The 25,720-nt window shown below is 37.7% G+C and overlaps 1 protein-coding gene across 1 annotated transcript; it reads left to right on the top strand.

Moving 5' to 3' along the window:
• Positions 1 to 1,500: 1,500 nt before the first annotated feature.
• Positions 1,501 to 14,648, top strand: LOC113496139 (fez family zinc finger protein erm-like). The gene is made up of 2 exons (XM_026875264.1): positions 1,501 to 1,735; positions 12,976 to 14,648. Exon 2 carries the CDS (start codon positions 13,000 to 13,002, stop codon positions 14,119 to 14,121), a length of 1,122 nt encoding a protein of 373 aa, XP_026731065.1. The 5' UTR covers positions 1,501 to 1,735; positions 12,976 to 12,999; the 3' UTR covers positions 14,122 to 14,648.
• Positions 14,649 to 25,720: the final 11,072 nt, after the last annotated feature.

Below are 25,720 nucleotides of genomic sequence, written 5' to 3'. Positions count from 1 at the left end.
CGACACAATCTCGTTAGAATAGTTACTAACAGTTGTGGGCAAAGACTAATAATTTCACGACTGAATAAGAACTCATTAGGCTTAATGATACACTCAGGCTAGTCAGGCGAGACCTATTTAGATACGAAACTGCAAAAATAATCGGTAGTAAAAGTTACTTTAGTAAGAACCATACTGTGCTGAAAATTATTGCACTGCGACTACGTTACACTTATTACCATCAGCTCCTAAGGGTTTATTTTTAATTAATAACAATTATTTTCCTAAAAGGGTGATCAAGGTAACCCTTAACCACGCTTTCGACAAACGAGCCTAGCTTCGCTTAGACCACAAACCAATCTGGGTCACATCACATATTTGCTACCAAAAGAGGATAAGAAGAAAAACTTAAAATATATGAAAATGTTTGTAGGGTTATCATTATAGTGGTCTCAAGTTCAGTCCCCCCTGGCCATACCAGTATTATCTTGATATATAAGTAAGTAGGTATGACGGATTCAACATTTCTCAATATGAAAAACTTTAAAGATTTTTAATCTTTAAAGTTGGTGAATGTGTGATTCCAAATTCCAATATTTATTAAAGACTTTGATATCTAATACTTACTTAACTAGGCTACTAAGTACTTCATTTTCAGGTCACTTAAGTAGTATGAGTCTTTAATGATTCATTTTATATCCACGTCAGACTTATCACTCTATGCCGGAAACCTTCAAAAAGCGCTCATCCCTGTAACTCTATGCCACTAAATCTTTCGTTATCATTGGTCATCATCTCCAAAACCTGAGGGTTTTCGTTACCTCTTAGAGAAATAACCCAAACACCCTCTGGGCAAAAATTGTTAAGACGACTGTAAGGGGTCTTGAGAGCAGCAATCGACCATTGCTGCTGCCTTCTCTGAGGTTGTGAAAGGTGCCGCCGATTATCCTGTGTTAGCCTGTCTTAGTAGGTGCCTAAAATATATTCTTTGATACAATTATAACTGAGTTCTAATATGCGCCATGTAGACTGCAGATAGACGAAGTAGTGTCTACTCAAAAACACTCTCCAGGGCACTTTTGTGGAATAAGAAAGTGTTTTAGTAATAAAGATAATTCCACAAACATTCAGACTTGAAAAAAAATACCGCGTTTGCTAAAAACACAAAAAATATTTAGGTTGTCTCTGCATCATGCACTACTCTGTATGTCGATGCGCAAACCTTATAAAACGTTCGCCAAACACACTGCATAATACACGACACGAGACCCGCCTAATGAGTGCGAGCGAGACAAACTTATACAGATACAGTAAGACCAAGAGGGAAGTACGATTAAATGTAGTAAATGCGCAACGGATGAGCGAGAGAGCGTTATATGGGGCGCGGCGAGCCGAGAGGGAGGCGCGAGGCGCGACGCAGTTGGTGCAGCTCGTGAATTATTGAAGCAGGCGACCGCCCTTTGGGCAGCGAGTGGCGCGGCGGGCGCGGGGGCGCGGGGGCGCAGGGCGCGGGGGCGCGGGACGGGCGTGTTTGCCGCGGCCACTTGCCGCGCGCCTTTCCGACGTCACACCAATTTTGAATTTCCAACCGCCATCTTTGGCCAGTTTTTTGGTTTTCGTTCAGTGCAATGACCGGTGCTCCGCTGCTCACTTAGTGATGGACTGTCACTTCACAGTTGTTTAGTATTTGTTCAGTTGCTGCTGATATGGATAGCGCCGGCTGCTGAACGTTGGACTGGGATCTAGCAATTTTCAGGTTCGTGCTTTATTAATATTTTTCAAAGAAAAATAATAATTTTCAGAATCCCAATTTCCGAAACCTACAGGAGAATCTAACAACAAATATTTCGAAATCTGTTTGCAAATACCTATTATTAAATTTTGAAATTCTAGTGTATAAATACGTTTGAAGTCAGATACTTCGTCTATACATTTTCTTTATCAAATCTACATCTGTGTCGGTAACTAATATCTAACATCGAAACGATAACGAAAGAAAGCTCTACTTTTAATTGACGCAGTAGAATCTCTTAAAGATATTAAAAGAACAAACATGGTGAAAAAAAACTAAATCCATCTATAAGTTACTTCTAGCTTTAGAAATCGTATATTATTAAAAGAATTCAAAATGGATTGATTCCGAATGGAGATTCTCCACTTGGCTTACATATTGTTTTTAATACTTACTTACTCTGTTGGCTCAGCGACCCAAATTGTGCCTTGGGCTCTGATACGAGAGAGTGCCACTTTACCCGATCATTGGCCATTTCTCGCCAGTCATCAATGCATTATTTTTTTAAATAGCCTCTTAATAACCACTTTAGTATTGGATTAATTTATGCCCATTATCATTCGATTCACCTTTCTCCAAGACTATCAAATTAGCACGTAGGTAGGTAGTTGCACACTATTTTTACTCCGGGTTTTAGATATTCACTTTAATCATCTTTCACCGAATGTACTGCCTCGTATTATGTCTGACACACCGACTAATTACAATTTTACTGCTTAATTACGACCACGTATTACAATATGTTGTAAACTTCATCAAGAGTGAGTTTCATGTTTGTTTCGACATTTCTTCTCAGGGTACTTAGTCAAATAGGAAATATCGACTGAGATAAGCGTAGATAAAGTTTTGTTGATTTTCTATTTTCCGTACCAAAGAGTAAAGGCCCCGCCCCCTTTTACACCATTATCCATTTTGAACATCAAGATTTGACATTAAAAAGGTAGGTAGGTAGGAAACAACCAGACCTATTCTGTAACGAAATCGATTACGCAGTGGCAGACAAAAAATAGGCAACAAAAAACTCAAGAAATCTTTATAGAAAAATAATTGTGTTAATATTGTGATGAAAACCTTCAATAAGGCAACGCAATTATAAACAACCATTCTTAACTACGAAACAGAACTTAGAAAAAAATCAAACAGAAACAAAAACGTGTGAAAACATCCATCAACAGCAAGCAGACGCGTTAAACCGTGAATATAATATGTTTTAGTCCTTCCCCTTCTGCTTGCACCCCCCTATAAATATATCACAAAACATAACCGTTGGTCTGTGAGGGATAATCTAATAACTGCCCTCCTGCCCTCCGCCCTCACCTGCGCCTCAGGTGGAGGGTGACACATTAAGCATTGTTGTATGATTAGCCAGCATTAGGTGTGAACTCATCCGGCGACGATCATGACACCCTCGCGAAGGGTTAATAAGGGTTTTGTGACAATTAGTGTGAGGAGACGCATCGGTGTTGATGTCATTGTTTGTGTCGGGAGCCGGGAGTGTTGCGTAATGAGATATACTTTTGATGCTTATTCAAATTCAAATTCTTTGGTTTTCGGTCAAGCACCTATACGACAAAAGCACAAAACATATTATTTAAATAAGTCACAAATAAATCAGTAACGTATCACATAAATGATGTAGAGTTTGGTAGAATCAATCATGATCTTAGAATGAATGAGGACCTACAGTGGAATTGATGTTTTTTTTTTGTAATGCACACCACAATTTATGAAAAACTTCAAAATAAAAATAATATTTTGAAGTTAAACCAAGTTTTCGAAAAAGTTAAACTTTTTAGTTTTTTTTTCATCTCGACTATTCCGTACTTCTGTCGAAACTAGAAATGAAGAGCCGCCAAAATGTAATAAGAACAACAAGATATTTACCAATGAACGAACAATGGTGATAGAATTCTAGCCGCGATATAAATCTTTAAGTTTTCACTTTTTCACTAACACGAAATGGTTATATAGACATTTAGTGCTAGATACACACTCACATGAGAATTCGTTTCGTTACATCATAAAAAGAAACATTAAATCTTTTAATAATCACTACTTGAGATAGTCCGCAACTCTATTTCTAATACTTAATCGCAATACTTACGAGTGTAACATAAAAGAAAGCAGTTTTACTAAAAACGGCTTTGAAAAAAGTATTTCTCATTGAAATTACTTAAGTGCTGTACTTAGATTTCTAATCGAATAGTTTCGATGGTTCAATCAATATTAATACTGTTTAATAAGTACATATCACGCATGGTGACGGGTCTCTGAGGACCAGATCACTAGGCGAAGCGAATAATCAAATGCAAATACAAACAAATAAGAACTCTAACAATTGTCCCGTCCACGCAGTTGCGGCTTAAATATTTGCTGGTTGTAATTGGCGCGGGACCGAGTTCGAGTCCCGGCGCGACACGATGGGGTGTCGGCGTGACGCCCCCGCAACTGGCATTACTGGTGTTAATTGAAATGTAGCTCCCTTTAACATATGTAATGAGAGAGATTAGAGTAAAACTGTTTTACGAAAATGGGCTGAAACTGTGATGAGTTGTGGTTACATTCAAGGACAAGTAAGCAGGGAGTAAGGAGGATCGGAACACCACGACAAATATAAATCCGTTCCGAATATTATTAATAAAGCTTAAAAATGGTATCGTTTTGTAATGCAGTCTTTGAAAAAGAAGAGCTACCCATAAGATACTTAAAATTTGTTTAACTCTCTTAAAATAAATAAAGCGCATTCGTGAAAAATGTGTGTAAGTTCCAAGCATAATATATTAATTTGTTTATAAGTTGTCTGGCACTGAATAGTTTAAAACTAACGGGTGTGTAGAAGTGTGAAAAGATAAAAAAAATAGCTACAACCTATTAGTAATATTCTCCTTTCGTACTGATTATGTCCAGGGACAAAAAAGGCCGCATTACGCTGGTTGCGCCCGCGCACACAACATTAACAGATGCACAATGGGCGGGAGTCGGGCGAGTTAAACGTTGACGCTAAACGATTGTAAATCCTCTGATAATCCCGGATTCGGTGTGTAGTGTAGACAGAGTGGTTCCGACGGGAGTTTAGTGTTGAGTCTGTTACTTGTTTGTTTGTGTCGCACTGAAGGAATGATAGTTAAAGATTTGTTATACCTTATTATCATTACCTTCTGTGATCGTAGCTTTAGATTACAGCGTAGCTTCCGTTTTAAGCCTGTTATTGTTTCCTCGATCAGCTGTCACATACTGCAGAATTTTCGTAAAGATAAAGATTAATGTATTCGTAAATATAGGTACAAAACCGGTATGGTTTCAGCCATATTCTGTACCTACTACGATCCCCCTACAAATACTGGAGACTAATGGAGTTTTGGACTTACCAATACCAATTTGTTTTGGCAAGTCCAAAACTCCAGCCACATAACCTATAGGCTACCTATTACAATAAAGTTTATAAAACGTGTGACAAGATTTGCCAAAGCGGAACCTCCATAGTATTTTATTTTGCATGGAGATGAATGTGAAAGCAAGGCGGCACTGACCACGAACATAAAGGTAACAATAGTTTGTCACACAAGTAAAGTGTTGAGCCTTACAACTTAGATCAGTAAACATCTCATAATGTCTGTTAAGCCGACGCGATCTGTTTGTGTAGCTTCCGACGGAAGTGACGCTCTGTGGCGAGGGTTTGACATCACCGCCGCGTCGGACACTACGCTAGGAAGAGAGAACTTATAGAAAATGCAAAAAGTTTGTGATTATGTGTATGCTATAGTGGTTTCTTAGGTTTACGCGAATGTTAGACATTGAAATGAAACTCTTTTTTTAGTTTCATGTGTATTCTACTTCATTTCTCAAGTAAGTGTCATTATTTGCTGAATTTTTTGTAAGATGCTGATATCAGCCTGTAAATGTCGAACTGTTGGGCACAGGCCTCTTCCTTCATATGCTCTGACGATTGATCACCAAGCTAGCTCAATATAGGTTGGAGATTTCAGATTCCATTATTTAGAAACCAGGATTTCTCGCAATGCTTTCCTTTTCCATTTAAATTAGGGGTCAGCGCATCAGCATCTCGTGCTTAAAAATCCAAGCATATAACCTAAAGGTTCAATTGGGAGGTTATATTTCAACAATCTCCTGAATATAAATATCAAGTTTAAGGATACTTGCACTGGTTACTGTTTCTCGTCTCTGACAATCCTTACTTAATATTATAAACTAGCTGCTGCCCGCGATTTCGTCCGCGTGATTAGAAAATATAAGTTAGAAATTTTTGAATAATTTCCCCTGTTTTTTTCCACATTTTCCATTGTATCTTCACTCCCATTAATCGCAGAGTGATAGTATATAGCTTAAAACCTTTTTTGATGAATGGTCTATTCAACACAATTTTTTTTTAATTTGAACCAGTAGTTCCAGAGATAAGCGCGTTCAAACAAACAAACTAACAAACTCTTCAGCTTTATATATTAGTACATAGAAGTATAGATGTGAAAATGTGGATGTTTGGATGTTTGTTACTCAATCACGCAAAAACGGCTGGACGGTTTGGGATGAAATTTTGATGAAAAGAACAAACATAGGCTTTGACCTTTTATCCCGATTTTTTTAAATAGTTCCCAAGGGAAAATTGAAGAGATGTGTAAAAGCTATAAGATCATTAGTAATCTTAAACGGAAAACGGAGACTACCGAAAACTGTAAACTGAAATCCACGCAGACGAGGTCGCGGGCAACAACTACATAGTTTTGTGATAATCTCAATGATATATCTTGTCATAGTTTCCTCAAACTAATTGTCTCACTTGCACACAGTATGTCCTAGAGTCCTATGGCCTAATAGAATCGATAATATACAATACACGTTAGGTACATGAGAAATTGTTATTAAAAATTATAAGAACATGTTTACCGATAGCTATTCCTAGTTTAACAACATCACACCGATCACACGTAAAAGGCGTGGGGGCGGTTCACATTAAGTAGCGATCAGTTAAACATGGTATTATGTCTACAAACATCAGTAATCCCGGATTATCCCAGCACCGGCATCCCGGACAGTTCCTACGGAAGTGACGTCACAATGACAAACTTGCTACTGTAACACGGATTATAATCGATCTTTTACAAATGTCTCGTGAAGATTTTGTATGTTGTTTCGGTCAAATTCTTATAGTTAGAATGATTGTTTTTTTATAGTTCGGCGTTCAATACTTATTTCATCATATTATAATACTGGCAGTTGCACGCGACGCCGTTTGCGTGGTTATGCAGAAATATAAGGTTTTGTACTAAAAATAAATGTTTTAAAGTATTCATAGACTTGCTTTGTGTGTGTCTGTTTGTGTCTAATATCTATCAAAAGTAGAGTTCATCAAGCTGTTCTCATTTGGCTACTCCCTGTGTCTTCCTGTGCCACATAAAATATTTTATCAAAAAATCTTAATATATTAAATGTTTACTTTGAAAACAGTTTACAAAGAAACTTTTTAAGTCCTTTCATCAAATTACCTACTAGTAGGTACATTAGTAGGTACGTTAGTAGTACAGTAGTAGGTCTCTTTACGTAAAGACCTGTAATAATTATCATTCTCTACAGTAACCAAAAAAGCGTTTATAAAAATTCACGCTTTATAATTCTAATAAAGTTGACAGGCATCACTTTATGTTGAAGCGACAAAGCTCCTTCAGTGGGACATAATCGCGATGTTACCCCCCCCCCCCCCGCCACTAGACGTCGGCTCGATGTGACCATCGGAGTGTTAACTACCGTGATCTGTGATGACAGGACTGTGAGTTTGTTAAAGGAGGTTCAATACGTTTTTGTAAGTCTTTTTTTTTGGAATAATCGATGGTTCGTTGTGAAATGTAATGATGTGATCTTTTCAAGGGGCAATTCGATCCAAGTACTCGATCATTAGACAGATTTTGCGTAATTTATTCTATAGTAACCTATTCTACAATGAATTATTTAGACGTAAATTGATTAAAAATTCAGCTCATATGCACCAAAATTACATAACATTGAGGATTTAAGTATTATGCAAATACAGAAGTAAGTGTTTGTTGACTGTTCAATATTTACAACAGTAAAGGTTATAAATGTTTAATAATGACCTGCCTCCTACAACCTTTACAACAAATCTATACTAATATATAAACCTGAAGAGTTTGTTTGTTTGTTTGTTTGAACGCGCTAATCTCAGGAACTACTGGTCCAAATTGAAAAATTATTTTTGTGTTGAGTAGACAATTAATCGAGGAAGGCTTTAGGCTATAAACCATCACGCTGCGACTAATAGGAGCGAAGATACAATGGAAAATGTGAAAAAAAAACAGGAGGGGTATAAATCATAACTTACATCTTCTTCTACCCACGGGAACGAAGTCGCGGGCAACAGCTAGTTAAGTAAATAATAATAAATACTAACAGCTACAATAACAACAGCAAGGCTATAATAATGACACTCAGAAACACAACATTTGCACCCAAACCGCACAACGAAAACGCTTTATTAACAAGAAAATAAGCAATTTCCGCGCAATCATAGCGTTTCAATTATGAACCACACAATCATAGTAAACACCCCTAATACTGCCATCAACAGACCACCGCAACAAGAACCCCAACACACCCTCAGCTCTAAACAAATTGTTTGACAACAACAAATCACGAGAGCTCCAACTAATCTGGTTATTTCTAATGACCTTTGTCGAATTGAAAAGGAGGCAGACTTATATTTCTCTACATGATAGAAAGGGAGAGATATACCGATTAGAGGCTTAGCGGATTAGAGGTGACGGATGTCGGGAACAGTGATCGTTTGGTTTGGGTTCGATTCCCGCCGCAATGGGACTGTAATGAGTTGTTTATTTGACAGATGTCAGCGCGAGTGACGTCGAGAGGCGGGAGTAGATTTAGTGACGTCACAGAATGGTAATTCGATTGGTTCGTATTTTGAAATGTCTGAGTGCAAATACAGTATAGTATTTGTTATAGAGATTTGCAGACATTAATAAACAGGTGCAGAATATGAAGAAAATAAAAGTGAAAACTAGATACTGAAAAGTCCAAAATCAAAAAGCTTTTCAGGCGCATTCAAAATGCAGTTAAACATTTGTGCTTCTAACTAAATAACACGTAACTCCAGAGTTTATTTATTGAATGATCGATAAAACAAACAGGAATATAGGAATATAAAAAATGTGTATATCAAAATACATTAAGCTTAACAAATTCTCTACCTACTACATTTTGCACAGAGAAAATATATTATATTTTATAATAATATGAGGAATTATAACAGAAACACATTTACAGAATATAATTTCCATGGACAAGAAAATAAAAAACTTACCATTTTCATAGTAAGTTTCTTGAGGACAGATTACGCACTCGTATTTAGTTCAACTCGCGATCTAAGTAAAGTCTCCGGTTCTCCCGAAACTAGTCGGGCAATCCCGATAAATACGCGTGACAAATCCGTTGCATCATTTTATACTAAAAACTTACCTTACCTTTAATGCATAAATTTCCACGGAATTTCTTTTAATAGAGAATATCAATAGTTTAAGAGGTATACCCGTGTGGGTATAGTCATGTAGTCTTTTAAACAAGAAAATTATGCTAAAAAAATGATATTCCGTGCAGCAGAAAAACCAGTACTATTCAGAATATGACAATTTCAATAAAAAGAGATAGCAATTCAAGATTCATCTCGCTATCCTCGTCCATTACTTTCTCAAAAACCTCCTTCACAAAAGGACTTATCACCCAAAACTATAACACAATGTAATTTTAATCTTCTCTCTATTATACTTAAAACACAATTTCCAACGCAGCTTTGTCAAGAGTCTGTGCCTTATCACGTTATTATCTAAAGAGCGGCTGTATCAGATCCGATGCGATTTATACAAGCGATAGGCTAAGTAATTATGATGTTAACTGATATCTAGGTAATGGTGATAGTGGTGATTAAAGGGATGGTGATGACTTAAAGATTAGGGGTGATAAGTTATGTGAGATGAAGGGTAGATGAAGTGTAGTGGCGGAAGTCAGATGGATTGTTGATAAGGCTTTTGACACGTAGTTTTTTAATCTGTCCGATTTTAATAGATTAAAGAAAAGGGTGGTATAGATGTAACTACAAAATGAAGCTATACACAAATGATGAAACTTATGAATCCAATTTAGAAATAATAAAGATTCATACATAATAACTTAAGTTAATTATATTTATTTTCATTCATCAAATTAATTAAAAACTTATGACAAAAACCATTTGTTACAATATTGTGCCAACTTACTTTGACTCAAACAAAAAATCTCAAGCATAAATACTCTAAAAAAATATAAATTCAACATATTCCTTTTCTAGTCAATCAACAATAAAAGAAAACACAATAAAGTAAATAACAATAAACATTATAAACAATACCGTCTCTCAAGAGTTCTCCGCAGCTTCCGAACAAAGGTCTGTTGACAAAACAATCGCACTTACCTTCTTATAGTACTTATATGTATTTACCGTTATTTTTCCCTTGCCCTGGGTACGGGTAGGGGGAAATGTTAGTTAATAATACCAGTCTGCTTTGATTGGTAACTACGTTTGTTTTATTTTAATCATGTGTAGGTTTATGATTGAGAAGTATTTGAGATTTTGAGGACATTGTAACAATATTGATTCGCGCACTGATAGTTCGGGACATAAAAAAAAATTGTCTGAAGGAAAGTAATCATTTAAAAGTTTTTTCCGAACTCCTTTGCTTCGTATCCTTATGATTATAAACTTCTATCATAGTCAGTTGAGTTTTGTCCCAAGGCACGAAAATTGGTGATTTGATCATCAGCTTATAAATCTCAGTCAACGGATGGACATAGGCCTCGCATGATACTTTCACCACTACATGGTCAATCAATAGATTTAAAAAATAGCTACCTCGGATATGTGAAGATATGTTTTTAAAGTAATAGTTTAAGAAGCGAATACTGCATTAAGTAGTAACACTAGCTTTACTAGAGTGATTAGTATCAACAAAAAAGTAATCGTTAACTCCCAAATTATTAAGAATAATATAAAATTGTCACCCTGTCCGTCTCCTACTAAAAATGAAACTCGATGTTAAGCATCTTATTCTGTACTATTACTTATTACTTAATATTATAAATAGGAAAGATTTGATTGTTTGTTTGTTTGACACGAATAGGCTTCGAAACTACTAGACCGATATGAAAAAATCTTTTACTGCTGAGAAGTTACATTATCCCCGCTGAACATAGGCTATAATTTATTTTGAAAAATATTAGGGTTCCGAAAAAAAATGCGATATTGTAATCTAAGGTGTAAAATCGGAAACTTATTCCTGCGTACGCTGCTAAAACTATTGACAATAGAACATAACGATGTACTACAGGTTTGTAAATCTCTTTAATATCTTCTTAAAAGTCCTCAAGTGTACATATCTAACTATTATAGTTTAGATACAATAACTATTTTATGATACACAATTGAATTGTTTCGTCGTTACAAAGAATACGTAGGTATATTCGCATTATGCTATAAACCCTGATCAAAATAAGTATATTTGCTGTCAAGAAGTTCATTTAGAAGTAAAATACTTTTTATTTCATCTAAATACGCCATTCTGTTTAGAAGTTATCACGAGCATAAGCTTACAGATGAAAATACTGAGTCCGTAACTTAACTTATCTTCTTAACACGCGGACGAAGTCGCGGGCAACTGCTAGTACGGTTATAAATTTGATGAAATTATAATTTTTGTCTTTAGCTTATTTATACCCTCAGTGTCGCAAGTCTCGCACTTGACCGGGTTTTAGATTATCCGGCATTTAATGTTCCATCGGTCATCAAATGTACTCAGTTTAATTTTCGCCGACGGCGATTTCTAACTGTCCACCTAAAAACCCCGTGTAATACTAATGTTATCCAAGTTGACTGTAAGACTGTAAGACCTGTCGGGTTTCGTTCTTTATTTCTTCAAAGAATCTAAAAATTTTGTTACTTTTGTAGAAGCCTTAAATTCAAATCCAATACTATTTTAGTCTTAATGTTTTCCTTTACGACGCCTCTCTCATACCAGACGTTCGCCTTCAGCTCCGCTATCTCTTGACTCTCCTGCCTACTGCCTAACATAGAAATCTTCTATTCCCAACCTCAAATAATCAAATATCATTAAAACTATTCATACCTACTCCCGCCCACCTCCGAACAATTACCTCTCCAGCCCGCTCTCGCCGCGGGGTCCCTCTGTCCCGCGAGTGCCGCCGATTCCGGGGTATTCGCGACCGCACGAGCATATTCGCCGGGTTACGTCACTATTGTGCCACTAATTGCCGCAGCAACCCTCCGATACGATCCTACACTTTGTTTTAGGGTACAAGCGACCCTTGTGTTTTGTTTGTTTGCTATTTAAATCTGGATCGCTTTTTCCTGATTTGATTTGCAGAAAATGATTTTTTAAAGTTAATTCAGTTTTATTTACAAATAATCAACAACTTGTTCAATATAATAGCTTAATCTGTTATGCTTCTTTATTATCTTCCCTCAATTTTTTTACTATACAACTTCAATTCAATGTAAACTCTGACAAGCGTACTAAGTAACAGTAGGAACATAAACATGGCAGAAAACATTAATTCTACATCAATATAAAAATCATTTTTTTTACGTAAAATCTCTTCAAAGGCTCTCTAACCTTTCCAATTCCGTGATTTAAAAGCACTCATACAAATGTCTAACGATTCGACGGAGAGGCGGCGACGGCGGCGCGGTATGAATGTTCGGCGATACCACAAAGCGCAAGGTTTATGAATAAGGGCGTCAGATCCACGGCGCGACGCCTGACGCTTTCCAATTTACTTAAAACAAGCACAATAGTCGATCGAGCTTTGTGACCGCGAGCGACGCGAACGACGCGAGCGATGCGGGCGGGCGGGCCGACACACCCACCGGGTGAATGCGACAATTAGAGATTGAGATTTGTCGTATTGGCAGTTGGTTTATAATTATTATTTTAATGGAACCGCGAGTCCTATATCAATTAATTGCACCAGTCTAACAGGGGCTGTTAGATGTAGGTTTATATTCAATGTCAAAAAGCTGCTATATTTATTTTCATCTATAAAACAATGGCCACATTTATGAAACGAACAAATTTGCGCTCTCGATTAACACAACCTTTTTGTTGTTACAGATATACGCCACGCAAAACTAAACAATGCAGCCATTCCAGTCGACCGCTCGTCCGGAGGGTCCCCGGGAGTCCTCCCCTGAGCGCGCCAAGTCCCCGGACACCCCCACAGCTCCGGTGCTCAACTTCTCCATCGCGCGGCTCATGGAACCTGATCGGAAGAAGTCCGTCTCGCCGGAACCTCCGCCGCCACCGGGGTTCTTATCTTACGGAGCTCAGCTGCTAGACTCAGCGTTCAAGCAATACATTCCGGCAGCGAGACGACAACTAGTCTCTCACTACCCTCTGCTCTACTACGGCCCTGACCTGGTGTCGCTGACATACGCGCACCAGCTGCACCTACCCCGGCCGCCGCCGCCGACCTCCCCTGTGCAGCGCCCGCCCAGCCCCCGCCCGCCGGCCGCAGACCACGCCGTGTCTTCAACCACAGGACCTACTCCATCTCCAGCTAAAAACAAGAGCTTCGCGTGTGGTGACTGCGGTAAAGTGTTCAACGCTCACTATAACCTGACGCGGCACATGCCCGTCCACACCGGGGCGCGCCCGTTTGTGTGCAAGATTTGCGGGAAAGGCTTTCGCCAAGCATCAACATTGTGCAGACATAAGATAATCCATACGTCGGAGAAGCCTCACAAGTGTCTCACCTGCGGCAAGGCCTTCAACCGCTCGTCCACGCTGAACACTCACGCGCGCATCCACGCCGGGTACAAGCCTTTCGTGTGCGAGTTCTGCGGGAAGGGGTTCCATCAGAAGGGCAACTACAAGAACCACCGGCTGACGCACAGCGGGGAGAAGGCTTACAAGTGCAACATCTGCAATAAAGCCTTCCACCAGATCTATAACCTGACGTTCCACATGCACACGCATAACGAACGGAAGCCGTTTACTTGTAGTATTTGCGCTAAAGGCTTCTGCAGGAACTTCGACTTGAAGAAGCACACGAGAAAGCTTCACCTGGGAGCGGGCAGCTCTAACAATGGCGACTCGTCTCTGGACACGCAGGACGAGTCCACACAAGAAGCGACCACCAGCCCCACTGAGGAGGCCAGCAGAGTGGCCTTCAGGCCGTTCCTGAGCTCCTCGTACCCCCGCATCCTGGACCCCGCGCGGATGACGGCGCCCAACACGTTCTTCTCCAAGCTGTTGTGACCCGGGGCTGGATACTTCAACACCTATGGAGACAACAAGGAGTGATTTGATCAAGGATTTGACGAATATTTAATGAAAATTATGTAAATATAGACCGCAAAGAGATTAATAGTTGTAAGGATGTATAGATGTGTCAGTTATTGTAAGTACCTAGTAAGTTAAGCCGTCCTTTGAGTTACGTGGCGCTTTATGGTAGATCACAGTCTGAAGCTCGATGTTACAGTTGTAGATCCCGTGTCCGATTTAGGGACAAACTAAACAATGTATCTTTCAATAAGGTAAGTACTTAAAAACCCACTCAAGCTTTATCTCCAGTAGTACCTATGTAACTTGCCATTCTTCCATTAAATAATTAATAAAAAGACACCAAATAAAAAGGAATTTAAAAGTAGTCTTATAGAAAAATGTGCTAACTGTGAAGAATTTTTAAATATATATTGTACTTTGTAAATACGTAGACTTCATATAACAAACAGGTAGATAAAGGAATATTGTAAAAGTGTAGGTTAATCATAGTGAATTGAATTACAATTACTTCAGGGGGTCTGTCGGTCGGTCTCCCACCTCTTCTTGAAATAATAATAATATATTAGTGGAAAAGAGTCGTTGTACGCTTACAAAACTGTTATAATATTGCATTATAGCGTAACTCAACGCCCTCGCCAACGCCTGCAGAGAGCATTATATAATTATAGGCATCTGAAAACAATTGGCCTTTGTGCAAATCAAACTAACCTTTAAATATTCAGGCCGTCGACTTACTATAGTATTTAAATACGTATATAAAATATAGTAACTATTAAAGTAGTAAGCCATATAGATTGTATCCACCGGTGTTGTTGCATATTGAGTGCTTATTAGTGATAGTGTAAATAAATAGAAATGTGTTAGAAAATAAAATATATGAATATAACAAAATGCAATATTGAGTGTAATTGATAAATATATGCGCTGTGAAATTTATGAAGTGGTTTTATTTCTTTTGAAGTTTTTCTGTGCAATCTTTGATTAACATTTCCGATTGGGTATGGTTCCTTACCCTGTCCGCCTGTGAGTCCTGCCGCCCTGTTACACTGTAGATAGATGAAAGTTTTCACAGATGATGTACAGCCGCCATAACAACTAATAATAAAAATATCAATCGAGGTTAAACTAAGATACGGACATATACTTAATGGAAGACGGAATATCTTACATTTTTTCATTTTGCCTGATTGTACAAAGCCTCCTGTATCGCGAGTTCCATATACAACACCTTTTTAAACCAGGATATTTCTAGAAAATAATGTTGAACCTCCAAAACCAATTTCTCATCTACTTTCTAAGTGAAATCGCCAGAAACCAAACAAGTATAACTTTTTAAATATCGAAATGCCGGTTACCGAATCTAACAATATTTCAGCTCATCAATTCCTTTCCTAAAATGGACTTTAAAGGACATCTTTGACATAGTGAATGCATTTATAGCGTAACTTTTACTTTTAGTGTCATTACAAATACTATGGCCTTTCTCCTTTCCCATACCAAAAAGTAACAAACGAAAAGTACAACGATTTAATAAAAATCTTAAATAATTTGAACAAAACAATCCCACGCGCGCCCAGCAGCTGCTAGGGGGTAAGCAGAGCACTAACAATGGTGCACAATTATATCGCGAGTGCGCACCGGAGGCGAGGCGGGTCAGCGCGGGACTCATTGTAACCTTGAACTTTAGCTGTGGTGCTCAAACTATTCACTTGTGTATTTTAAAAGTGAGACGTGGTGATGGAAATATTTTATGTGTTTTCTATTTTCTTCTACGAATGGTTTGATCTGTTAACTACATATTTACAATACACACATACATATTTATAAAATACTCCGCCTTGTTACGAGTCGGGTACTTATGGGTCAATGAATAAGAAAGTAAGAACTTAACATTGCCACGAACTTGATACGAATTTTAATTTGTTATAAATTATCTCCAAATTGCTACGAATCTCCATTTTGCTACACATCGCTAAGGTAACTTCCCACAAATTTCTGATTCACAATATAACTTCTGTGCACTACGATTTTCTGGGAGCTTCCACTTTACTACGAATCTCTGATTACCTACGATTCTGTAGTTTGATACAATAACTTACTACAGATTTATAATTTGCTACGAAATTCCAATGTGTTAGGAGTCTCCAGGTTCCGACCAATCTCCAATTAAAATTAAGCTACTTGGAATCTCTAATTTTCTACAATCCACATTTTACAACAGCCTCGCCCTCCTTACCTTACCCTTAACGAGTCATATATTACATTGGTTGGATATTAGAATGATGGAGACGTCCTCACCACCTCTCTGCAGTACCAGTAAACGAATTTCCGAAAGAAAATGAACAGAAAACCTGTAAAGAGGAAAGACCTGATCAATTATCTTATATTTACTCATATTCACATACACAACAACACGTGCAGCATTAACAGCTGAGTGACCCCAAAGTTTGAGCACCACTGTGCAACGGTAATCAGTGCAAAGTCAACGTAATTTGAGTAACTCGAGCCTTTTACAAATCGTAATCGTGCGTTATTTAGTACAAAATAATAGTCAAAATAATATCGCGCTGTTCTTTTATGCGCCTGCGCATTGTCGCGGCCGGAAGTGACGGGTGCGCGCGCAACGGCCGCGACCCGCCGTATTGTTTCTACAACGGTACACCTCTGTATAGTACTAGTGACTTTAATTAAAAAGAATTAAATGATTGACGATAAAAATCGCAAAACGATTGTTCTGTGACTGCGAATTGTTAAATGTGGTTTGCTTTGTTTAAATATGTTAATTTACATAAACATGGCATACGTTTTCTGGAATGATTTCTGTTTTCGTCATATTTTGTGAAGTATTTTACACATTCACAGTAAAAATATGCCGCCTAAAATTAGGCAGCTAGCAGCTTTTGTCATCGAACTAGGGGCAACTGAGACAAAAGGTGGAGTAATGACGTTTTATCTGACATTAATTCTTCTGACATTTATGTTACTGAAGCTATCTGACCTCCACAACTCACTATCGCAGACGATATCCTAGGTCATACAATTACAAAAAAATATTCTCACTTAGGTAGGTATAGGCATCGATATTGAAAACATGGTTGCTGTCTAATTTACCCAATTCGCTATTAACTGCACTCGTATTCGTACCTACAGAACATAGTACCTTTTCCATGAACCCAATTCGTCCACATACCCCAATCACAGTGATAATGGCGGTGTCGGCGACAGCTACTTACCCCGCGTGCGGACTGCGGCGAAGGACGGCGGAGGAGTGCGGAGTGACAGGGCAAGTGACAGCCGCCTTGTTAACGGAACGTCGCGCGACGGGAGACCAGGGCGGACGGCAGGAAAATTAGAGAAGGATCAGAGGTGGGAAATGAAAGAACCTGATTATTTGAATAAATAGTACTAATAGAATATTGTCTTTTTGCATAGATTAGACAAATTGTCTGACGAATTGCAAGAAAAATGTTAACTCGTAGGATATGTAGGATAAGTTAATTTTTTGGATCAAATTAAGTAGATATGTCCAAAGAGAATTATTGCTCAAATTAAGTATGTCCCAAAAAAAAAAATGTTTTTGATTGCAATTCGGAGTATAGTGTAAGTTCTGTATGTATCAATTAGTTTCGAAGAAAACACACTCCTGATAAAATAAATGAGAGGTAAGAAAACAAAAAGGATAATGACTTCAAAATAGATACGAGTAGGAACCTGCCGACCACAACAAAAGTAAAACTATAGACACCTTGGGTTTAACTTAATTTTACACATGGTAGCAGTAATTCTTCCAAATATATTCCCGACTTTGTGAAAAGTGAGCCTTCTCCCCCTTCACTCGGTGTTGGTCACGTCAAGGTGTGTGGCGTGATGTTCAGCCAATTTCAAGTGCGATGCCAATTGCGTCACCATACTAACCAGAAGTTATCACCGTCAATGCCAACCTAAACGGAAACGCACAGAGTGAGTTATAGCGTAAGGAAAATTGTTTATCTAAACGAATGAAATACATTCCATAATACGATCACAAAAACTTCTTGAGGATTTACTTAATATCACAGACCTCGTATTATCGCTAGTACAATCTAAATAAAGCCATGGTTCATATATGTACTAACAAAAGCTTCCGCCTCACGATAACAAGATAAAGAAATGAAATGCATTACCTTTGTAAAAATTGTTCGCCCCGCTAATCGATATGCCAACAGTGGACTCTAAAATGTCGATTTCCATAGAATCACACAATCAATTTGTCTACAAAACATAAATCATAAATATATTTCTATTGTTGTTTTTATATCTACATTAATCTACATACTATTATGAACACAATTTTCACAAAAAAAAACCGACTTCAAATTAGTTTCAGTATTGCGTTTTTTGGAAAACTTTGTAAGTGCCCTTGAACATTTTTTTTTTCGAAATAGTTTTTATAACCTTTGTAGTGAGTACAGGCTTGATAATATGTTGTGTGATGGCGTAAACAATGCTTAGATATGCTTTAGCAACAATTGCGGTTAATCTGCTGTTATTTATTGAAGAGATAAAACAAGAATCATGAAAATCGGTTCACCCAATCGCAAGTTACGAGGTAACAAACATAAAAAAAAATACAGTCGAATTGAGAACCTCCTCCTTTTTTGCAGTCGGTTAAAAACGAATAATATTTAAATTGTTGACACTTGTCACATTTACTTAAACATTAAAATTACTGACAGAAGGTTATTCTTTAATCCATAACCCTCAAAAACTAAACGATACAGACATAATTAAAATATCAAACATTATAAGTAACCCCCGTCTGCCGGCGGCGCGGCGCGCGGCGTAGCTAGCATCCGACGATTGTGAAAACAATACATGAGCTATGACGTCACGACTCACGAGGCTGATGCGAGGCGGCGTAAAGCTTCGGGGCCTCTCATCCGGAGCATATTGCGCGGGTTTTGTTACCCCTCGCCGGAGACCGACAATAAAAATGATTCGCGAACTCTTGAGGCTGCCGCGGGCGAGGTATAGAGCGAGGCGCAGATATGATATTAATCATCTGTTGGTATTTTCTTGCCTTTTTAATTGTGTTTAGGAATTTTATTTTGATAAGGACGGATTGAGGAAGATCGACAGTCTGGGAAAAGATCTGATACTTAATTTTAAAATTCAATCCTATCTAGCTACATTTGATAATGGATATAAAATCCTTCTTTAGCTGAGTGAAATATGAAACCTGTAACCTTTCTTTCTAAGCTTTTTAGCTTTTAGTCTTCTACATTATAGGGATCCTTTTTATTGAAGTATTCCTTTATTAAATGCAACATTAACTGCGTACAATACCTACTCTCAGCACCTCTTTCCCTCCGTGTCGTATCTGCCCTCCCTATTCTGTGGCCGCTATTATGACGTTCGCGAGCACTTGTGAGTTATGATTTGTTCATTGAAGTGCATTAACTGTGCTCAGCGGAACGCGCCAGCTCATTAACTAATGTTTATTAACTGTTGATATCCCGGGTCAGTCTGTTAACCAGGGCAGAGGGCTACAGTTATTAGTTGTTATATTAGTGTTTCATGATGAAGAAGTATTCAGTTGAATTGAGGAATGTAATTGGACGAATTCGATTACCGATTATTGTTTTTTGTTTTATTTTACTAATAGCGGCTTTTCTGCTGCTGCCTGCTACAAATCGAAAATGATTAAACGGGAACCTAAAATCAGAAGAGAAACTATCCTATGTGATAATTCAGGTAATAAACTATCTGTGTAACAAATTCCGTCCAAATCTTTTCAGTGGTTTTCGCGGGAAAAGTAACAAACATTCATCCATACTTACAAACTCTGACGTTTATAAAATTAATAGGATATTTAAAAAAAAAGAATAAGCATAAGAATTTCTAAGCAGACAACTACTTACATTTTCAAAATCAATCTAAAAGTATGTCTAATCAAAATTCATTATTGTATCATGTGCAAGTTGTAACAGAACTAAAATCCCAACACAAAAGACTCAGCAATCACTTTCAACTTACATTCAGAACAAACATCCCTCTCTACTATTTATAATATTGATTCCAATAAACACGCAGACACACGGACAACCCCTCCCACACACGTATGCGTGATCGTGCTAACATCTCCATCTGTGCACCTAATAGGCTTACTCGACCTCTTGCTCCGGCCTATTGTGAGGCCACGCCGCCTCTGTTCGAGGATTAATACTATTGTAGAACACGGTTTTACTCGGAAAACGCGTATTTTGTACAATTTTGGGCCGAAATGGGATTAGTGGATGTATTCTGTGATGTTGAAGTTTTTTCTTTTGGTACCGTCAGAATGGTTTTGGTCTGATGTTCAGAGAAATCGGAAGTATTGCTTTGTATGTTAAAGGCGTGCTGGTTCCTTTCATATTGTAAGCAGGATATAATGTTGAAACAAACTGTATAGCCACAGGACCACAGATATAGGTACACAAACTTTACTTTCTTTGTTTACTTGACCCCAAAGCAATAGAACTTCATGTTTAAGGCTCTACTTTGACTATTTATAATTTAAATACTTAGTTTGATTACTACGGAAAATTCAAAAAAAAAGGCTAGCAGACACATACTTCACATCAGTATTATTAAGTCATTTTTTTGTTTTGTTCAATCGATGTTGTGTTTCGATCGATTGAGCTCTGGAACTCTGAATCGCTGCTCGATAGTTCAAAAGAGCCATTTCAGGATCAAAAATGTAACCAAATCCAACATAGACACCAAACCAAACCCAAACCAGTTTTTGCAGTAAGCTACCACTTGATCAGAATACCAGAGGAGCTGGTCTAGTCCACGTGTACACGTTCACACGCCGCCGCGCTGCCGCCACCGCTCCTAGTATTTCTGATCTCGTTCGCTATAGAGACGACCCTCACTAAGCTTTATTAAATTCCTATTTTGGGGAAACACTCGAGTTCTTCACAAGAAACATTTCAGTGAACCGAGAGAGATTAGATTGGTGTGTGCTACGAATCAAAATTAGATGATCATAACATTGAGAATAAGATGAACATAAGCAATTTTTGGCAAAAACGAACTTATAAAAGGATTTCGATTGGAATTCCGGTGGTTAAGCAATATTCAACCCACACAATCTATTTAATTTCATACAAATAGACCAATAATGTCACAAACAAAAAATAATATCCATAGGAAGGTAAGTGAGGACGATTGGAAAAGTCTCCTTTCAAATCAGAAACCTTTTATAAAAACGTCAAATAAATCCATTACGGCACACTCCAATACCCTCGAGCATTCATTGCACAAATTATTTATTAAATTTCGCACAATATTGTGGGACACAATTAGGATGAAAAAAAAGGACCAGAATCACGGAAGCGTCTATCCTCCGCGGATCACAGTCGGAACTTTAATTCCGGATTAGTGCAGATTAAGATCCGTTGTGGTCAAGTAGTGGGTGACGTGTGGTTGTATTGTGCTAGTAATACCGGACAATGTTTGTGGGTGTCGGTACATATCACACCGCTGAATACAGGAGGCGATCGTAGGGTTAAGTTTTTTGATGTTAAGGCGAAGTGTTACTGATGTTTAGGAATGCGTTATATTTTGTCGACATATAAATAGTTAGACATATACTGTCTGGTTCTTAAGCGAAGGACTCTCGAAGCAGACCTCAATATTCGACAGTAACACGCAATAGCTTTTGTAATTTAAATCATGAAGTAAATTTTTGCCACATGACTTTTTCATGTGTCAACACACAACTCAAAATCAAAAGTCGTTTATTCAAATTAGAGTAGTGAGTAGCATTATTTTATTGAATTTCAAATTGCATTAGACAGCACTCAGATTCGCTCACTTGGCCAAAAAATAACAACCTACCCCTTAACAGTATTTAACACTGACACGCCGCCAAAGTCGTGGCGACCGGAACATCACATTGTACAACAGTCAGCACAATGCTCTCAGGATGTTTCTACGCCACAATACTTCAGGATCTATAGGAAGTATCAAAGAATATGTGAAACAGATGTTTTGTGAGAGAGACCAGAGATTCCGGCGAGAGAATTATTATAAAAGAAATTGGTGTGAAAGCAGAGCGAAGATTTGGTGTTCTTATTCATTCAATTCAGGATAATCAAACAAATAACGCCAAACTAACAGATAAATTCGATCGACGATAGTGGAATTTAATAAGGGTTACGTATATTTAGGTAAATCTTTTTTTTTTTTTTTAATTTATTTAAGAACTTTGTCGCTTGGCGACAACACCGTTCTAATTGTTACAAGGAGCTTAAATCTACGACACAAAAATAAAATAAAAAAGAACAATTACCTACGACACGAAAAAAAAAATAAAAAAAAAAAACAATTAACTTCTATCTAACACCCTGTCCAATATCTTATATAAAGTTTTTGACTCTTCGGAGAATGGACAAGCCAAAACACTATTTACAAAGCCCACACAGCAACCAAAGTTATTTCGCCTATAGGCTTCACCCCGGACACATTCCACCAAGATGTGTTGCACATCCTCTACTGTGCCACAGTCAGGACAGTTGGGCGACGGGACCTTTTTCATGAGGTGTGCAAACTTCCTCGATGGAACATGTCCAGAACGAAGCCTAAGGGCAGTCGTCACTATTCTCCTGGTAACCAGATCGGAGTCAAACCACGGAAAGGAAGATATCCGTGGATTAACAGTCCGATACCAAATGCCCTTATATTTAGAGCGGTCCTCGAAGTATTTCTGCCATAAACGTAAACATGCTAATCTAAGGGTAGCAAAAAAAACAGAATATAGCGGAAGAATATTCAAAAGAATACCTTCCGCTATAGCTTGTTTTGCCAAAAAATCTACCTCCTCATTGCCCCTCACACAAACATGCGACGGAATCCACTGTAGCCGGATTTCGATAAAAGGCTGCAGATCCAAAATTAACTTATAAATATCATACGCTACAGGTAAACCACCAGCATGCGATGTATGGCGAAGCAAATGCTGCAAGGCACTCTTAGAATCAGTCAGAATGACCACCTTACTAAGCTGACAGGATTTGATGTATGAAAGAGCTTCCGCTATTGCAACTAATTCAATATGCATTATCGAAACATTTGAACTAATTTTGAATTTAGCACCAATTCCGACCATTGAATCTAAAAATGCAGCGCCACCTATAGACTGCTCCTTAGATCCATCAGTAAAAACTTTGTAAAAATCAGAATAATTATTATTTATAAAAGACACACAAATACTGTTTAGATGATATTGATTATAACTACGCATAGGACGATCTATGGCAGGAATACTTGGGTGGATTACATCTAGTAAGTCTATATTACTTACCCAAGTATCTAAGGAAAACATTTGGACTTGGTTACTAGAATAAACATAAATATTACGATAATGTGACAAAGGAGGATGTAAGTAAAGGTGGTTTTTTGTTCGCCCAGTAACTAGACTGACAGTGTGCAGTAAGGTCATTTATAATACAAATAGTTTTGTTATTAGTCACTGATTTAGTCTTTAGAACAAACTTTGATGCTAGGTACCTACGGCGAATAAATAAAGGAGGGATACACAATTCACTTTCCATAACATGTATGGGGGTACTTCGTATAAAGCCACCAACAACGCGTAACAGCTGATTTTGTATCTTGTCCAACTTACTCAAATTACTATTACTAGAATTATCATACAAAAAACTACCGTAATCAATTCTGCTACGGATAATAGAAATATATAATCGCCTTAAATGCTTTTGATGGAGCCCCCACCCTGGACCAGCTAACACTTTGAAGATATTAACATACTGAAGAATCTTTTGCACTGTTTCATTAATATGTTTACCCCATTTTAAAGACCTGTCTAACCACATGCCTAAATACTTGACATGATCAACAAGGCCAATTCTTTGATTGTTTATTGAAAGACTAATATTTTCCGTAAATCGACCTTTTTTAAAAACACAAACTTTAGTTTTTGTAGGTGAAATAGAAAGGCCCAAATCATTAACGAGATTATTAAATACGACTAATGCTGACTGCAATTCATTTGCAGCTGAATGAATATTTCCATTAGACGAATACAATACAAAGTCATCTGCATATTGGGAAATATTAACATTATGAGAAGTTTTGCATATTTTAATCGTAAGTACTTATATTAAATAAAAGCGGAGATAAGGGATCGCCTTGAGCTAAGCCACGATCAGTAGACCGACATAATTCACCCGCATAGGTAGAGACTTTTAAATTTCGTTGCCCAAGAAACGACCACAAATAGGTGCAAAATTTTGAACCAGCTCCCATTTCATCCAAAATACGAAGTAAACAAGATACATCGACGTTGTTATAAGCACCATCAATGTCAATAAAACTAGCAACTGTACTCATATTTTTAGAAAACCCGAGCTGTATATGAGACACAAGCCTAACCAAGTTATCAAGGCAGGACTGCCCTTTACGAAAACCCACAACATCATCTGAAAACATACGGTTTTTCTCAAAATACCATTCAAGCCTTTTGTTCAAGATTGTATGAAATATTTTACAAATGCAAGAAATAAGAGATATTGGACGTAGCGACGAACGTCCACTACCTCCAAGCTTTGGGATAGGGATAACCTTAATATCACGCCATTGTGCTGGAACAAAACCTAAAGAAAAACATTGATTATAAATAGAGAGTAAAAGTCGTTTGGCATTTGGGGGAAGATGAAAAACCATAGAAAAGGATATTTCATCACATCCAGGAGCAGTATCCTTTTTTTTTCAAAGAATTTTCAAACTCCTGCATAGTAATGTCAGCCTCCAACTGCCTATTACTAGATAAAAACATGGGGCGAGGTAAGCTAACAGAATCAGGAGTAAGAGATTGAAGGAGGGTCTCAACCATATCTCTATCCGCAGTAAAATTCCGATTCCGCTGACCTTTCAACCACCGCATCTTCCGCCACATTTCTGAAGAGGTAGTCGTCTCATCTATAGATAAGCAGAATTCTTGCCAGGACTTACATTTTGCAGCCCGAATGAGTTTTTGAGCAACACGAATTTTTTCTTTAAGAATTATTAAATTTGAAGCTGAAGGGCACCGCCGCAAATTTGCCAAAGCTAATCTCCGCTCAGCCACAGCCTTAGATAAATCTGCTGACCAGTAGGGTTTAGGAGAAAAATTAACACAAATACCCTTCGGAGTTTTTACAAATGGAATGTGACTATCTGCAGCTTTTTGTATGGAGTCCAGAAAGACGTCATACCTTCCCTGGGGGCTATCAGGAATACAGTGATCAGATAAATAATTACTGATGAAATTTGTATAAGAAGGCCAATTTGCTTTTTTGAAATTTCTTTTCTTAGAAAACTCTTTATCTGAAGAAAACTTGCACGATAATTTAACTATTAAATGGTCACTACCTAAGGACTCATTCGTCGTATTCCACGTAAATAACAAGGCTAAATCAGAGGAAACAAAGGAAATGTCTGGGGAAGACTGCTGTAAGCACCCATCAACCATCTTAACCCTAGTAGGTCTGCCATCATTAAGATATATAAAACTGTGTTCTAACATGGAATCATAAATTTGACTTCC

This window comes from Trichoplusia ni, chromosome 7 (genome assembly GCF_003590095.1).
Source record: "Trichoplusia ni isolate ovarian cell line Hi5 chromosome 7, tn1, whole genome shotgun sequence".
Taxonomy (NCBI): domain Eukaryota; kingdom Metazoa; phylum Arthropoda; class Insecta; order Lepidoptera; family Noctuidae; genus Trichoplusia; species Trichoplusia ni.
Note: the sequence above shows the minus strand (reverse complement) of the source record. Positions and strands in the feature narration are given on the sequence as shown.